General features: G+C 39.2%; 1 protein-coding gene across 1 annotated transcript; it reads right to left on the bottom strand.

Moving 5' to 3' along the window:
- Nucleotides 1-10585: 10585 nt before the first annotated feature.
- LOC308326812 (uncharacterized protein) lies at nucleotides 10586-12735 on the bottom strand. The gene is made up of 4 exons (XM_080779845.1): nucleotides 12607-12735; nucleotides 12346-12478; nucleotides 11113-11355; nucleotides 10586-10796 (listed from the first exon to the last, which is right to left on the bottom strand). The coding sequence occupies exons 1-4, from the start codon at nucleotides 12717-12719 to the stop codon at nucleotides 10692-10694; spliced, it is 594 nt and encodes a 197-aa protein (XP_080635971.1). The 5' UTR covers nucleotides 12720-12735; the 3' UTR covers nucleotides 10586-10691.
- Between the last annotated feature and the right edge of the window lie 5527 nt (nucleotides 12736-18262).

Consider the following 18262-nt stretch of genomic DNA (forward strand, 5'->3'; position numbering starts at 1 on the left):
GTTTTTCATCATTTTTGAGGATTTGAAAAAAATGACGAAATGACAAAAACGATGGGTTATAGCCCATGTTTTTTGAAATTTTGAAAAAAAAAGTTAGCCTCGTTTCTCATCATTTTGGACCGTGGGCTATAGCCCATATCGTACGGCATACTATAGCGCGCCGTTTTTCATCATTTTTGAGGATTTGAAAAAAATGACGAAATGACAAAAACGATGGGTTATAGCCCATGTTTTTTGAAATTTTGGGAAAAAAAGTTAGCCTCGTTTCTCATCATTTTGGACCGTGGGCTATAGCCCATATCGTACGGCTTACTATAGCGCGCCGTTTTTCATCATTTTTGAGGATTTGAAAAAAATGACGAAATGACAAAAACGATGGGTTATAGCCCATGTTTTTTGAAATTTTGAAAAAAAAAGTTAGCCTCGTTTCTCATCATTTTGGACCGTGGGCTATAGCCCATATCGTACGGCATACTATAGCGCGCCGTTTTTCATCATTTTTGAGGATTTGAAAAAAATGACGAAATGACAAAAACGATGGGTTATAGCCCATGTTTTTTGAAATTTTGGAAAAAAAAGTTAGCCTCGTTTCTCATCATTTTGGACCGTGGGCTATAGCCCATATCGTACGGCATACTATAGCGCGCCGTTTTTCATCATTTTTGAGGATTTGAAAAAAATGACGAAATGACAAAAACGATGGGTTATAGCCAAAGTTTTTTGAAATTTTGAAAAAAAAAGTTAGCCTCGTTTCTCATCATTTTGGACCGTGGGCTATAGCCCATATCGTACGGCATACTATAGCGCGCCGTTTTTCATCATTTTTGAGGATTTGAAAAAAATGACGAAATGACAAAAACGATGGGTTATAGCCCATGTTTTTTGAAATTTTGAAAAAAAAAGTTAGCCTCGTTTCTCATCATTTTGGACCGTGGGCTATAGCCCATATCGTACGGCATACTATAGCGCGCCGTTTTTCATCATTTTTGAGGATTTGAAAAAAATGACGAAATGACAAAAACGATGGGTTATAGCCCATGTTTTTTGAAATTTTGAAAAAAAAAGTTAGCCTCGTTTCTCATCATTTTGGACCGTGGGCTATAGCCCATATCGTACGGCATACTATAGCGCGCCGTTTTTCATCATTTTTGAGGATTTGAAAAAAATGACGAAATGACAAAAACGATGGGTTATAGCCCATGTTTTTTGAAATTTTGAAAAAAAAAGTTAGCCTCGTTTCTCATCATTTTGGACCGTGGGCTATAGCCCATATCGTACGGCATACTATAGCGCGCCGTTTTTCATCATTTTTGAGGATTTGAAAAAAATGACGAAATGACAAAAACGATGGGTTATAGCCCATGTTTTTTGAAATTTTGAAAAAAAAAGTTAGCCTCGTTTCTCATCATTTTGGACCGTGGGCTATAGCCCATATCGTACGGCATACTATAGCGCGCCGTTTTTCATCATTTTTGAGGATTTGAAAAAAATGACGAAATGACAAAAACGATGGGTTATAGCCCATGTTTTTTGAAATTTTGAAAAAAAAAGTTAGCCTCGTTTCTCATCATTTTGGACCGTGGGCTATAGCCCATATCGTACGGCATACTATAGCGCGCCGTTTTTCATCATTTTTGAGGATTTGAAAAAAATGACGAAATGACAAAAACGATGGGTTATAGCCCATGTTTTTTGAAATTTTGAAAAAAAAAGTTAGCCTCGTTTCTCATCATTTTGGACCGTGGGCTATAGCCCATATCGTACGGCATACTATAGCGCGCCGTTTTTTCATCATTTTTGAGGATTTGAAAAAAATGACGAAATGACAAAAACGATGGGTTATAGCCCATGTTTTTTGAAATTTTGAAAAAAAAGTTAGCCTCGTTTCTCATCATTTTGGACCGTGGGCTATAGCCCATATCGTACGGCATACTATAGCGCGCCGTTTTTCATCATTTTTGAGGATTTGAAAAAATGACGAAATGACAAAAACGATGGGTTATAGCCCATGTTTTTTGAAATTTTGAAAAAAAAGTTAGCCTCGTTTCTCATCATTTTGGACCGTGGGCTATAGCCCATATCGTACGGCATACTATAGCGCGCCGTTTTTCATCATTTTTGAGGATTTGAAAAAAATGACGAAATGACAAAAACGATGGGTTATAGCCCATGTTTTTTGAAATTTTGAAAAAAAAAGTTAGCCTCGTTTCTCATCATTTTGGACCGTGGGCTATAGCCCATATCGTACGGCATACTATAGCGCGCCGTTTTTCATCATTTTTGAGGATTTGAAAAAAATGACGAAATGACAAAAACGATGGGTTATAGCCCATGTTTTTTGAAATTTTGAAAAAAAAAGTTAGCCTCGTTTCTCATCATTTTGGACCGTGGGCTATAGCCCATATCGTACGGCATACTATAGCGCGCCGTTTTTCATCATTTTTGAGGATTTGAAAAAAATGACGAAATGACAAAAACGATGGGTTATAGCCCATGTTTTTTGAAATTTTGAAAAAAAAGTTAGCCTCGTTTCTCATCATTTTGGACCGTGGGCTATAGCCCATATCGTACGGCATACTATAGCGCGCCGTTTTTCATCATTTTTGAGGATTTGAAAAAAATGACGAAATGACAAAAACGATGGGTTATAGCCCATGTTTTTTGAAATTTTGAAAAAAAAAGTTAGCCTCGTTTCTCATCATTTTGGACCGTGGGCTATAGCCCATATCGTACGGCATACTATAGCGCGCCGTTTTTCATCATTTTTGAGGATTTGAAAAAAATGACGAAATGACAAAAACGATGGGTTATAGCCCATGTTTTTTGAAATTTTGAAAAAAAAAGTTAGCCTCGTTTCTCATCATTTTGGACCGTGGGCTATAGCCCATATCGTACGGCATACTATAGCGCGCCGTTTTTCATCATTTTTGAGGATTTGAAAAAAATGACGAAATGACAAAAACGATGGGTTATAGCCCATGTTTTTTGAAATTTTGAAAAAAAAAGTTAGCCTCGTTTCTCATCATTTTGGACCGTGGGCTATAGCCCATATCGTACGGCATACTATAGCGCGCCGTTTTTCATCATTTTTGAGGATTTGAAAAAAATGACGAAATGACAAAAACGATGGGTTATAGCCCATGTTTTTTGAAATTTTGAAAAAAAAAGTTAGCCTCGTTTCTCATCATTTTGGACCGTGGGCTATAGCCCATATCGTACGGCATACTATAGCGCGCCGTTTTTCATCATTTTTGAGGATTTGAAAAAAATGACGAAATGACAAAAACGATGGGTTATAGCCCATGTTTTTTGAAATTTTGAAAAAAAAAGTTAGCCTCGTTTCTCATCATTTTGGACCGTGGGCTATAGCCCATATCGTACGGCATACTATAGCGCGCCGTTTTTCATCATTTTTGAGGATTTGAAAAAAATGACGAAATGACAAAAACGATGGGTTATAGCCCATGTTTTTTGAAATTTTGAAAAAAAAAGTTAGCCTCGTTTCTCATCATTTTGGACCGTGGGCTATAGCCCATATCGTACGGCATACTATAGCGCGCCGTTTTTCATCATTTTTGAGGATTTGAAAAAAATGACGAAATGACAAAAACGATGGGTTATAGCCCATGTTTTTTGAAATTTTGAAAAAAAAAGTTAGCCTCGTTTCTCATCATTTTGGACCGTGGGCTATAGCCCATATCGTACGGCATACTATAGCGCGCCGTTTTTCATCATTTTTGAGGATTTGAAAAAAATGACGAAATGACAAAAACGATGGGTTATAGCCCATGTTTTTTGAAATTTTGAAAAAAAAAGTTAGCCTCGTTTCTCATCATTTTGGACCGTGGGCTATAGCCCATATCGTACGGCATACTATAGCGCGCCGTTTTTCATCATTTTTGAGGATTTGAAAAAAATGACGAAATGACAAAAACGATGGGTTATAGCCCATGTTTTTTGAAATTTTGAAAAAAAAAGTTAGCCTCGTTTCTCATCATTTTGGACCGTGGGCTATAGCCCATATCGTACGGCATACTATAGCGCGCCGTTTTTCATCATTTTTGAGGATTTGAAAAAAATGACGAAATGACAAAAACGATGGGTTATAGCCCATGTTTTTTGAAATTTTGAAAAAAAAAGTTAGCCTCGTTTCTCATCATTTTGGACCGTGGGCTATAGCCCATATCGTACGGCATACTATAGCGCGCCGTTTTTCATCATTTTTGAGGATTTGAAAAAAATGACGAAATGACAAAAACGATGGGTTATAGCCCATGTTTTTTGAAATTTTGAAAAAAAAAGTTAGCCTCGTTTCTCATCATTTTGGACCGTGGGCTATAGCCCATATCGTACGGCATACTATAGCGCGCCGTTTTTCATCATTTTTGAGGATTTGAAAAAAATGACGAAATGACAAAAACGATGGGTTATAGCCCATGTTTTTTGAAATTTTGAAAAAAAAAGTTAGCCTCGTTTCTCATCATTTTGGACCGTGGGCTATAGCCCATATCGTACGGCATACTATAGCGCGCCGTTTTTCATCATTTTTGAGGATTTGAAAAAAATGACGAAATGACAAAAACGATGGGTTATAGCCCATGTTTTTTGAAATTTTGAAAAAAAAAGTTAGCCTCGTTTCTCATCATTTTGGACCGTGGGCTATAGCCCATATCGTACGGCATACTATAGCGCGCCGTTTTTCATCATTTTTGAGGATTTGAAAAAAATGACGAAATGACAAAAACGATGGGTTATAGCCCATGTTTTTTGAAATTTTGAAAAAAAAAGTTAGCCTCGTTTCTCATCATTTTGGACCGTGGGCTATAGCCCATATCGTACGGCATACTATAGCGCGCCGTTTTTCATCATTTTTGAGGATTTGAAAAAAATGACGAAATGACAAAAACGATGGGTTATAGCCCATGTTTTTTGAAATTTTGAAGAAAAAAGTTAGCCTCGTTTCTCATCATTTTGGACCGTGGGCTATAGCCCATATCGTACGGCATACTATAGCGCGCCGTTTTTCATCATTTTTGAGGATTTGAAAAAAATGACGAAATGACAAAAACGATGGGTTATAGCCCATGTTTTTTGAAATTTTGAAAAAAAAAGTTAGCCTCGTTTCTCATCATTTTGGACCGTGGGCTATAGCCCATATCGTACGGCATACTATAGCGCGCCGTTTTTCATCATTTTTGAGGATTTGAAAAAAATGACGAAATGACAAAAACGATGGGTTATAGCCCATGTTTTTTGAAATTTTGAAAAAAAAAGTTAGCCTCGTTTCTCATCATTTTGGACCGTGGGCTATAGCCCATATCGTACGGCATACTATAGCGCGCCGTTTTTCATCATTTTTGAGGATTTGAAAAAAATGACGAAATGACAAAAACGATGGGTTATAGCCCATGTTTTTTGAAATTTTGAAAAAAAAAGTTAGCCTCGTTTCTCATCATTTTGGACCGTGGGCTATAGCCCATATCGTACGGCATACTATAGCGCGCCGTTTTTCATCATTTTTGAGGATTTGAAAAAAATGACGAAATGACAAAAACGATGGGTTATAGCCCATGTTTTTTGAAATTTTGAAAAAAAAAGTTAGCCTCGTTTCTCATCATTTTGGACCGTGGGCTATAGCCCATATCGTACGGCATACTATAGCGCGCCGTTTTTCATCATTTTTGAGGATTTGAAAAAAATGACGAAATGACAAAAACGATGGGTTATAGCCCATGTTTTTTGAAATTTTGAAAAAAAAAGTTAGCCTCGTTTCTCATCATTTTGGACCGTGGGCTATAGCCCATATCGTACGGCATACTATAGCGCGCCGTTTTTCATCATTTTTGAGGATTTGAAAAAAATGACGAAATGACAAAAACGATGGGTTATAGCCCATGTTTTTTGAAATTTTGAAAAAAAAAGTTAGCCTCGTTTCTCATCATTTTGGACCGTGGGCTATAGCCCATATCGTACGGCATACTATAGCGCGCCGTTTTCATCATTTTTGAGGATTTGAAAAAAATGACGAAATGACAAAAACGATGGGTTATAGCCCATGTTTTTTGAAATTTTGAAAAAAAAAGTTAGCCTCGTTTCTCATCATTTTGGACCGTGGGCTATAGCCCATATCGTACGGCATACTATAGCGCGCCGTTTTTCATCATTTTTGAGGATTTGAAAAAAATGACGAAATGACAAAAACGATGGGTTATAGCCCATGTTTTTTGAAATTTTGAAAAAAAAAGTTAGCCTCGTTTCTCATCATTTTGGACCGTGGGCTATAGCCCATATCGTACGGCATACTATAGCGCGCCGTTTTTCATCATTTTTGAGGATTTGAAAAAAATGACGAAATGACAAAAACGATGGGTTATAGCCCATGTTTTTTGAAATTTTGAAAAAAAAAGTTAGCCTCGTTTCTCATCATTTTGGACCGTGGGCTATAGCCCATATCGTACGGCATACTATAGCGCGCCGTTTTTCATCATTTTTGAGGATTTGAAAAAAATGACGAAATGACAAAAACGATGGGTTATAGCCCATGTTTTTTGAAATTTTGAAAAAAAAAGTTAGCCTCGTTTCTCATCATTTTGGACCGTGGGCTATAGCCCATATCGTACGGCATACTATAGCGCGCCGTTTTTCATCATTTTTGAGGATTTGAAAAAAATGACGAAATGACAAAAACGATGGGTTATAGCCCATGTTTTTTGAAATTTTGAAAAAAAAGTTAGCCTCGTTTCTCATCATTTTGGACCGTGGGCTATAGCCCATATCGTACGGCATACTATAGCGCGCCGTTTTTCATCATTTTTGAGGATTTGAAAAAAATGACGAAATGACAAAAACGATGGGTTATAGCCCATGTTTTTTGAAATTTTGAAAAAAAAAGTTAGCCTCGTTTCTCATCATTTTGGACCGTGGGCTATAGCCCATATCGTACGGCATACTATAGCGCGCCGTTTTTCATCATTTTTGAGGATTTGAAAAAAATGACGAAATGACAAAAACGATGGGTTATAGCCCATGTTTTTTGAAATTTTGAAAAAAAAAGTTAGCCTCGTTTCTCATCATTTTGGACCGTGGGCTATAGCCCATATCGTACGGCATACTATAGCGCGCCGTTTTCATCATTTTTGAGGATTTGAAAAAAATGACGAAATGACAAAAACGATGGGTTATAGCCCATGTTTTTTGAAATTTTGAAAAAAAAAGTTAGCCTCGTTTCTCATCATTTTGGACCGTGGGCTATAGCCCATATCGTACGGCATACTATAGCGCGCCGTTTTTCATCATTTTTGAGGATTTGAAAAAAATGACGAAATGACAAAAACGATGGGTTATAGCCCATGTTTTTTGAAATTTTGAAAAAAAAAGTTAGCCTCGTTTCTCATCATTTTGGACCGTGGGCTATAGCCCATATCGTACGGCATACTATAGCGCGCCGTTTTTCATCATTTTTGAGGATTTGAAAAAAATGACGAAATGACAAAAACGATGGGTTATAGCCCATGTTTTTTGAAATTTTGAAAAAAAAAGTTAGCCTCGTTTCTCATCATTTTGGACCGTGGGCTATAGCCCATATCGTACGGCATACTATAGCGCGCCGTTTTTCATCATTTTTGAGGATTTGAAAAAAATGACGAAATGACAAAAACGATGGGTTATAGCCCATGTTTTTTGAAATTTTGAAAAAAAAAGTTAGCCTCGTTTCTCATCATTTTGGACCGTGGGCTATAGCCCATATCGTACGGCATACTATAGCGCGCCGTTTTTCATCATTTTTGAGGATTTGAAAAAAATGACGAAATGACAAAAACGATGGGTTATAGCCCATGTTTTTTGAAATTTTGAAAAAAAAAGTTAGCCTCGTTTCTCATCATTTTGGACCGTGGGCTATAGCCCATATCGTACGGCATACTATAGCGCGCCGTTTTTCATCATTTTTGAGGATTTGAAAAAAATGACGAAATGACAAAAACGATGGGTTATAGCCCATGTTTTTTGAAATTTTGAAAAAAAAAGTTAGCCTCGTTTCTCATCATTTTGGACCGTGGGCTATAGCCCATATCGTACGGCATACTATAGCGCGCCGTTTTTCATCATTTTTGAGGATTTGAAAAAAATGACGAAATGACAAAAACGATGGGTTATAGCCCATGTTTTTTGAAATTTTGAAAAAAAAGTTAGCCTCGTTTCTCATCATTTTGGACCGTGGGCTATAGCCCATATCGTACGGCATACTATAGCGCGCCGTTTTTCATCATTTTTGAGGATTTGAAAAAAATGACGAAATGACAAAAACGATGGGTTATAGCCCATGTTTTTTGAAATTTTGAAAAAAAAAGTTAGCCTCGTTTCTCATCATTTTGGACCGTGGGCTATAGCCCATATCGTACGGCATACTATAGCGCGCCGTTTTTCATCATTTTTGAGGATTTGAAAAAAATGACGAAATGACAAAAACGATGGGTTATAGCCCATGTTTTTTGAAATTTTGAAAAAAAAAGTTAGCCTCGTTTCTCATCATTTTGGACCGTGGGCTATAGCCCATATCGTACGGCATACTATAGCGCGCCGTTTTTCATCATTTTTGAGGATTTGAAAAAAATGACGAAATGACAAAAACGATGGGTTATAGCCCATGTTTTTTGAAATTTTGAAAAAAAAAGTTAGCCTCGTTTCTCATCATTTTGGACCGTGGGCTATAGCCCATATCGTACGGCATACTATAGCGCGCCGTTTTTCATCATTTTTGAGGATTTGAAAAAAATGACGAAATGACAAAAACGATGGGTTATAGCCCATGTTTTTTGAAATTTTGAGGCAGGCAGGCAGGCAAAGAGCTACTCATGTTATGTTATTATAACAGCTACTCATGTTATGTGCAATAATTTGTGCAGTTATGGAAACAGCTCTTTGTGTTTATGCAAGAAAATGTAACACATTTATTTATTTACATATTGTGTGCGTGCACATTGTACTTTGATACATTTTGCGAAAATAAAGCAATTGAAAGAGAGAAGTTATCAAGTATCATTAATGTCGTAATTTTATCTACTGGCCCCTGGCCCCTTGCCATTTTTGTAATGTGGCCCACAGGTAAATCTATTTGAGTATCCCTATTATACTGTACCTGTACTTTCCTTCAAAATAAATGTACGTATTATGATAGACCAGTGGTTTTCCACCAGTGGTCCTTGAGAGGGTTCCAGGTGGTCCCCAGCTAAATGGAGAGTTTCTAATCAAATGAACCTGTACAGGTCCATTTGAGCGTGCAAACATAACCTAACATGCAAACTCCACACAGAAAGGCCCTTTCTCCAACCCCACCTCGGGTATGGGCACTGATGAGAGAACACGCCCCCAGCAGGAATCTAGCTGTGAGGCGACAGCACTACCGACTGTGCCACCGTGCCCCTAAGAATTGATATTTTTACCTGATATCTCTCCTAATGGTACCAACATCAATACAGCATACAGCATACAGCAATACAAACAAAATATTTAGTTTTAGTTCTGTGGCTCAAATATGGCCTCGATACAAAAAGGGTTAAACTCCTGTGATAGACCAAACTACTCCAGAAAATGATGATAGTAAGTGAGAGCATACAACAAGATTGTTTCATTTGTGGGAAGGGCAGTAAAGTACCAGAACATCTGAACAGCCATGACTTGTACAGGTGAGGTAAGTCTCATACCTGTTTGTGTATGACAAATATCATAAATGCTGTTTTAAGCTCAAGCTCAGCTATTTTTCAATACCTAAAGTATAACAATGCTAAAAACACCAAAAGGGGTTCCTGCCCAGAATGGGTTAAGCACACTTAAGTAATTGACAAAAAAAGAAAAGAAATGAAAGTGAGGACACTAAAATGTCACTCAAATAATAGTGATTAATGATTGAATTGTGTGTTTGGCTTTGAGCATTGGAACATATGAATCAAAAGAATGTTTGCCTTTTAGGCTTCCTAATAAAATAAATCCCAGCCGATATGACAACTTAAATACACAGTGAAATTATTGACATGTAACATTTTTAGCCAATCCTATCAACAGCTACAATGTACATTCTGTCTCAACACAAACTAAATGCCATTGACAATGAATAGAGAATTTACGTCATGTGTCTGAGCATGTATGTCGGTGGCCACCCTTGGCCAATAAGGGACCACCATTCTTGATGATGTACGATGATTAGAGCGCCCCTCACTTGACATGGGTGTGATTTTATGATCTACATATCAGCCTCTGTCTCAATCAGCATGTCTCAATTCATCACTGTTGAGCCCAGGCCTTCACCAGAGGTCCATATTGATAGTTGCTGAGTAAGCAGGCCACAGTCCACAGAGAGTTAATGCTTCCCATCAAGGAAACAGGGATGTCAGACTGGACGAGCTTGCACAGTTTAATTCTTCCGATTATTCTCTCAACATGGACTCGAAGGTGTGCAATCTCCTGGGTTTTATTAACATCTCCTGCTGGCATCTGGCTCTGTTTTGAGAGGAAGGGTGGGCGATACAGTTGACCTGGGATACAGTCAACAATCAAAAATCCCTTGTCTGCCATCACAGCCATATCCTTTGTCAGCAGGTCTTGGAGGCCTGACTGCTTAAACAGCTCTATGTCACTGATGGAGCCAGCATACAAGTCTGAGATGAAGGTGACTGCTCCATGAGGTGCCATGCCAATCAGAACTTCAGGGTGGAATGTGACTTGTAGGATGAGAACATCTCACTCTGAAGAGACAAGCTTTCTGGCTGTTGGCATCTCAGCTCTGTGCAGTCGATAATCACCTACAAAATGAAGTAACATCATAAATGATTTTTCTAGGTCAAAGTGATGCAGAGAAAACAGTTCTCAGGTTTTAACAATGTCTGGAGAGATACATTGATCTGCCCATGCTCACACAACATTAAGACTACGCTGCCCTTCCCAATGTATGAATGAATTAATCATTGTAAGCGCTTTGAGTAGGCACGTAGTGCATAGAAAAGCGCTATAAAAATGCAATTCATTATTATTATTATTACTGACAGCTACTGACCACCCTATGTGCGCTGTGGACCCCCTTTCCATCTAGTCTAGACTAATGCAAGTGATTGCGTTTACCTGTGTATCAGCGTATTTGCTCTCCCTGAACTCCCTCGGCAACACAGCCTGAACTTCCTCTTGGGACATCCAAATTTTCAGTGAGCCCAGCAGAAAGTACAGGTAATATGTCCACGTTGTTATGATCCGGCTGACCGTTGATGGGTGGATCCCGAAACGATCTGCCAGGTCAACTTCTGTGGACCCCAACGCCAGGTACATGAGGAAAAGGAAGAATTCATCCCACGGAAGCAGAGCATGTCTCTGAAAGAGAATGTACAAAACATAGACAATTATGTCTAGTGTGTTTTACACACTACACATACAACACACTACGTCTGGTTGGTACTCCACAGTCCCCTCTGGTAGTTGCGCTTGTTGCTCTGTCACCACTGTCCCTTCGACCTATGAACTGTTTCAGTGGTGCAAGTCCATTTATGATCTTAAAAATGAGACAAGCATCTGCAAAATGTTTAAATCTGTCAAAATTAAGTAACTTTTGAACTATAGCAATGGTGGTAACGTTTGGGCTTTTGGTCAAGTGTTCTTGAAGTCTGTTTGTACAGTGATTTTAAAGTTGTCTGATTTGTCTGCGACCAGGCTGTGAAACAGTAGGTTATGTGTGAGACAATCATAGCATGCATGAAGAGTTTATCTGCATCTGTTGTTAGATATGGTCTTATGTGTCTGAAATTAGATACATTGAATTTGATTTTATTGGCTAAATGTTTAACATGTTTTTTAAATGTAAAGTTTGAGTCTAGTGTAATTCCTAGATATTTAAATTCTGATACAACCTGAATACTACTACCCTCGATGACAATGTCAGGGTCAATGCTTCCTGATAGTCAGTGTGGCATTCATATCTTCATTTTAATTATGACATCACATCAATTAATATTTCCAACATATTTTGGTTGTCAATATATTTTCTTTCACATCAGGATGCAAGGATCATTAGATTCAGACCAATAACCCACCTACTGTATCTCTCAGACTCCCTCCCCATTCAGAGTTCTGAGTTTGAATGAATGTAGAATTATGTGCAGAATGTCATTTGCATACATATGTGAGAGTACTACAAATTATTTTATTTTTAAAAGATCCTCTCTCCCTCTCACACACTTATGCCAGTGTTACCCTCCCCTGTGCCAATGTTGGCCCCAGTGCTAGGTTGGCTACCCCTCTGGTATAGCGATTATACAGTAACGATTAGCACAGTACAAAATATTAAAACAGCCTGAGTAAACTTACCGAGTAAGTACATGGAATAAATATTTCTTCATTCCTCTGCTGGGCTCTCCGTGCCCGGGTGACTCGGATCATGTTGGCTGTGGATGGTTCAATCAGTTCCCAAAACACCACCAGGTGCTCATAGGTAGCAAATCTTGGACAAATTAGGATTGTCATTGTTTATAACCATGAGCAAGGTTACTTTCATGTAATGACATTTACATAAATAAATTTACACAATAAATAAATGAAATTGGTATGCTTTATGCAAGTTATTCTCACCTTGTGAAGTGTCTAGTCTGTGAGTCTGAGCCTTCAAATCGATGTAGTCCAAACCTACATTTCAGTGACAAGTCCTCCACTTGCTTCTTCAGTTGAGTGATTACATCCTTCATGTCATCCCTCTCACTCAATGCGAGGTCAACAGCGGCAGGTTCAGGGGGTGTGCAGTAGTCGTGGTCACAAGTCGTGGTCACTTCCATGACAGTTCCAGCAGCTGCTGCACCATCCATCGCCATCTGATCTGGGCAGTTAGTAGGTCTTTCTCTCCTCTGCCAAACACTAACGCGTTGATGGACTTCATATTTAATCCACTCAAACAACACAGGCAAGGCCCCCTTTCTAATGCGATGAAGTCCACCTGGAGTCTCTATCACGTCTTCTTTCATGAAGTGCCTACTGCACACGTAGCACCGAGGAGTGACGGTGAAATTGTCTCTTCTAATGTTAACAATCCATTTAGCCCTTACTTCAGCATCTTCTGGGAAACGGTGAAAACTCAATGTTGTAAACCGAGCTGATGCAGTGCAAAGAGGCACTGAGCAATGCTCGGTAGAGCCCACTGCCCTCCTCATCAACTTCACCGTGGTTTTCTTCATGTTAAAACTTAACTACCGGTAACTAACTAACTGACAAAACAAACGATGAAAACGAACGGTACGTACATTAACAACATAAACACAGACTTGGACAAAAAAAAGTACAACAAAAACGAACAATTTAGCTTAGTTAACAGTATCGGAAAAAAAGCTATGATATTACTGAAGCAATTCTCCATCTGTTTTGCATAGACGCGGAAGTAAAGCGGAAGCCCCGGCCTGTGTACTTGGCTAGACTCCGCCCCTTACTAGACTTTGTGCAAGAGGAGAATAGGTCGAGTGTGTAGGGCTGTAGGCTAATAACGTGAAGGAAGTGCGACAGCTGCAGGTATAAGTTCTACTACTACTACTGCACAGTGCCCCGCTGTTTATAAACCAGCCTTGTTTTCACAGGCTGCAGCTGCTGCTCTGTTCATAATCATGACAGGTACCTTCACAACTGCTGTACAGTCAGTACCCCGCTGTGATATTTGTAAGCCAAAACACAGTCAGTTTGGGCTGTTTTCACCGGCGGCTGCGAGGGGTGGCACTTGCTGACCACCTTGCATCGGGGCCTACCGACGACTATTCGCGCACACACACACACACACACACACACACATCAATGAGAGAGCTGTGGGCACACAGAGCAGGCTGTAATCTGTATCATACTCCATGGGAGGGATAACACTCGCAGCATGGCTCGATGTCATCGTTACAAACTGGCTTTTGTTTTGTTTTAGTGGAGGAGCATAGGGAGAGATAAAGATGATTTCGCACTAATTAGTCTAACAGATGTAGAGGGCTTGCTCAAATGATTTAGCTAGGGCGCCCGAGCCGGCAACCTTCGGGGTCGCCACAGTGGCCAAATCCATATGGCAACCATAGATGATCAATATAAGGCAACATTTACTAAATTTCATTATGCTTTAAGTAGCATGATTATGAATCCATTCCAAGCATTAGTTTTGCACAAAAAAAAATCCTTGGGCTAAATTCGTCCATAGCAACTTGCCCAAATGTGCCCAAATGTGCTGACCTCATAACATTTGTGATGACAGCTAAGGCCGTTTTTATCGTCTTTTTTGTGCAAAACTAATGTTTGGAATGGATTCAGGAACATGAAAACCCCCTAGTTTGACACACGTCACATGCTACTTAAAGCATAATGAAATTTAGAAATGTTACTGTATATATTATACTGTATATAATCTTATATAGATTGTTAATGGTGGCCATATGGATTTGGACACTGGCGACATCGAAGATCACCGGCTTGGGTGCTCTAGCTAAATCCTTAGAGCATGCCCTGGGCTACATCTGTGCAAATTTTGGCGCTTTTAGACGAATTAGCGTGAAATATCCCTATGCTCCTCCACTATTTGTGACAAGGACGGGAATTAGACACGACATCCAAGGTCAAAGAGATACAGTAACACACATTGCATGTGTATGCATAAGTGCCAGTGGTGTTAAGTAACTAAGTGCAAGTACATATTTGTACTTGTACTTGAGTGTTTCCAATATTTTTACTTCTATCCGCTACATCTCAGATCCAAATTTTATTCCACTACATGTATTTGAACATCTTACTATAGTTACTTTGTAGATTTTGATCATTACAAAACAATAAAATACATTAACCACTTACACATTAAACCAATACACATTTCAGTCATTTGAAAATAGACGATCTACAAGCTCACAATGCATCGCATCGCAAATCATTTTGAATCATGAAAAGGTCTGAGAAAGTACTTGATTAATAGATGCTCATTTGTCCTCTCAACCATGGTCGCAATGTGACCTTGTCTGTATAATATCAGTACAGTATATCATAATGGCATAATGGTGCCCATAAAGACAGAAGAACAATGAGACACAAGTCATGCATGCCCTCAGTCTGTATGACACAAGGCCAAAATAATTTGCCAAAATAATTTGCCAAAATAATTGTGTTGCTGGGAAGGAGTCCTGATAAAGGGTTCCAACTTCCAAGGGGTCAATTTTTTTTCTTTTTCAATCTCGTTTGAAAAATAAATGTATGGGCCAAACGATGATGTACTGTAGGCGGGTTTCTGAACTGTCCACAGCCCTCCTCTGAGATACAGACGGAGTAGAACAATTGGTACCATTTTATCAGGAGCATTATGAAGATAGGTTGGGTGAAGTCGTCCTTTTACAGTACAGATCTGCTTTTTCATTATTTATTTTTGAAATATTTAAAAAACACAAATCTTGTATATGGGGGCAGCCCACACAAACCACAATTAATATTTACAAGCAATGGGCCTTATGCACACGGCTGCCATCTTGCCAGCAAGGTGCTAACTAGGTGCAACTTCCCATTGACAGCCCATTCATCCAAACAGAAAAGTCTATAATTGTATACAACATCAAACTCACCAACATTGCAGCTGTACGAAAAGCTTGAATTATCCTCTATCTGCAAAGTGTTTGTTTTATAAAAATCCACCGTAGACATGTTATGAGCTACTTCCTGTCAAGAAATACCTTGCTGCAGGTGATTTATTTTCAAAGTGTCAGAGTTTGGAAGCACTCGTTATCAGTAAAGCATCCTCCTGCTGCCTCCTGCATTACCGGTATGTGCAAATTGAAGACAAGTGGTACGCATGGGCCATTGAGTGATATACAACGAGCACTTCCAAACTCCAACACTTTGAAAAATCACCTGCAATTAATTTCTTGATAGGAAGTAGCTCATAACATGTCTAGGCCTACGGTGGATTTTTATGAAACAAAAAACTTCACAGATTGAAAGAGGATAATCCAAGTTTTTCGTGGTGAGTTTGACGTTGTTCCTTGGCTACAATTAGATAGGACTTTTCCGTTTGGATGAATGGGCTGTCTATGGGAAGTTGCACCTAGTTAGCACCTTGCTGGCAAGATGGCAGCCATGTGCATATAGTCCATAGGGCGACAAGCACAAAGTCACTTATAATAAGCAGACATGGCAACACTGCTTCAGCTACTTGGGCATTCTGTAGCCATTGCTTCTGGCTGCTCTGTCTTTGGCTTTATCTTGGCAGGAGCTGCTCAAGGACGTCAGGGCTGTCTTGATGTATTTCCCGAATGAGCCCATTATATGCTATCTGATCTCCACACGTTCTGTTCTCTCTGATTTATACTCACAGGTGGAAGAAGTAGCCTACGGTAGGCTACTCCCATTTAGTTTTTCCCCCTTTTTAATAATTTACTTAAAAGGGACAGTTCACCCCCAAATTACTTTTCTTTTTATCGATTAGGAACAAAAAACGTAGTAAGCGTATTCTACTCAGGGGGAGTACTATACTCACAGTAGTCTCTTTGGGTGCAGATTCTTGAAGAACCATGAAAAAAGGAATATCAGCACTCTCTTGAGTATAGTTTCTTATTAACTTTTTTTTGTCAGGACCTAGTCCTGATTGGCTGCTACACACACTGCTGTCATGTATTGGTTACTCAGGTCACATGACCAGGAAACCGGTAACGGGAAGCAGGTAACATAAATCTTTAGAGACAGTGAGACACCCAATGTTATGCAACGCAATGTCATGATTGAGACCGGCCGGTTGAGAGGAGCATCCGTTACTAAATAAAGAAACCAGTGCTTCTTTCACCTGACAAATATCACTATGTGATCATTTCTTATATGAACACATAGCGAGTTTAGACTGACACCACGGCACGTATTCAGAGCGTCAAGCTGTGACTCCGCCCACCCCCGGGGAAGTTGTGATTGGCTCTTGTTCACTGCAATGCAATTTGTGGCATTTCCAAAACAATATTGCGCAGAGTAGCGATTATCAAACGTATTTGCAATGCCATACGTTGAAAGATCTGTTGCCCGTGGACAAGGCACGCTACCTCCGCAAGTTACATATTATCGGCATAGATGTTTGTCCGTATGTGATTAAGGATTGGACCAAGTTGCATTGGCATCCATAGAAAATTCTTACCCCGGGCTAAAACCGGATGTGACATTTGTGGGTGTTCCTGTCTAGCTTGGTGTCGATGTATATGGGACCACCATTCTTACCCCGACACACACACACACACACACACACATACTTATTGGCCGGTGGACAACACCGAAAATCCGACATACATATCGAGCCGATCACAGTACTTGCACGCTCTGCTTGAGCAAGTAATTATGGAAATACTCAAGAAAAGTAAAAGTACTTGTACTTGGGGATATTTCACTTTATAAAAAATGTTTGGTCATTTTATCGTCTACTCAGACTTTTGAACACCACGAACAGTTTTTAAATTGCTTGTACACAAGTTGTTCTATTCTCTGTGATTTACTCATGGATGTTGCATGACTCACAATGGGATGTACTCTAAATGAAAGATACAGCCATGGATGTTGCATGACTCACAATGGGACGCAGTCTAAATGAAAGATACAACCTGGGGGAGGAGGAGACCGTCCTCAACCCACCAGATTGTTACACAAAGTTCTCCCTTCGAGATATTCTAGATCAGCTGGGGTTCTCAGTGGTGGAAAAAGTACTGAAATGCTTTGCACAAGTAAAAGTAGCAATACTGCAATGCAGAAATACTCTGTTACAATCAAAAGTCCGGTATTTAACATTTGCTAGAGTAAAAACAGTATTGGCATGAAAATGTTCTTAAAGTACCAAAATTAAAAAGTAGTCATGCTGCAGAAGTGTTCAAAATTCATAAAAAAAACGCAAGATGTCATCGGGAGGACACACCAATCTGTTTTATAATTCAGCAAGAGATCTATGATATCAAATCAAAGAAAAAGGTCCCAGACACTGTCTGGAACTTACAAAAAGGATGCTCTTTTATTAAATCGACGTTTCGGTCATTAGACCTTCACCAGGACAAATAGTTTTGTTCCAGACAGTGTGCAGAACCTTTTCCTTTGATTTGATAGATCCCTTTTCCTGGTTGTCCTACTAACCTTTGAGGTGTGCATTGGCCTTCTTTAAAAAAGAAAAAGTGAAGTGGGGGGGCGGCCACTGTGGCTGCCACATGGCGTTATGGTAGAGTGGCATTGGTTCGACCGCCCGTTAGTTCAACCATTACTAACACTATCCCAACCCTAA

The sequence above is a fragment of the Protomyctophum bolini genome (assembly GCF_963924005.1).
Source record: "Protomyctophum bolini genome assembly, chromosome: 13".
Taxonomy (NCBI): Eukaryota; Metazoa; Chordata; class Actinopteri; order Myctophiformes; family Myctophidae; genus Protomyctophum; species Protomyctophum bolini.

Excerpts from the sequence above, each read along its gene's own strand:
- LOC308326812 (XM_080779845.1), bottom strand. The coding sequence starts at position 12,719 with ATGAAGGATGTAATCACTCAACTGAAGAAGCAAGTGGAGGACTTGTCA. Across the intron at positions 12,479-12,606 it reads CAGACTAGACACTTCACAAG|ATTTGCTACCTATGAGCACC; the intron begins GTGAGAATAACT and ends AATTTGTCCAAG. Across the intron at positions 11,356-12,345 it reads TTATTCCATGTACTTACTCG|AGACATGCTCTGCTTCCGTG; the intron begins GTAAGTTTACTC and ends ATTCTCTTTCAG.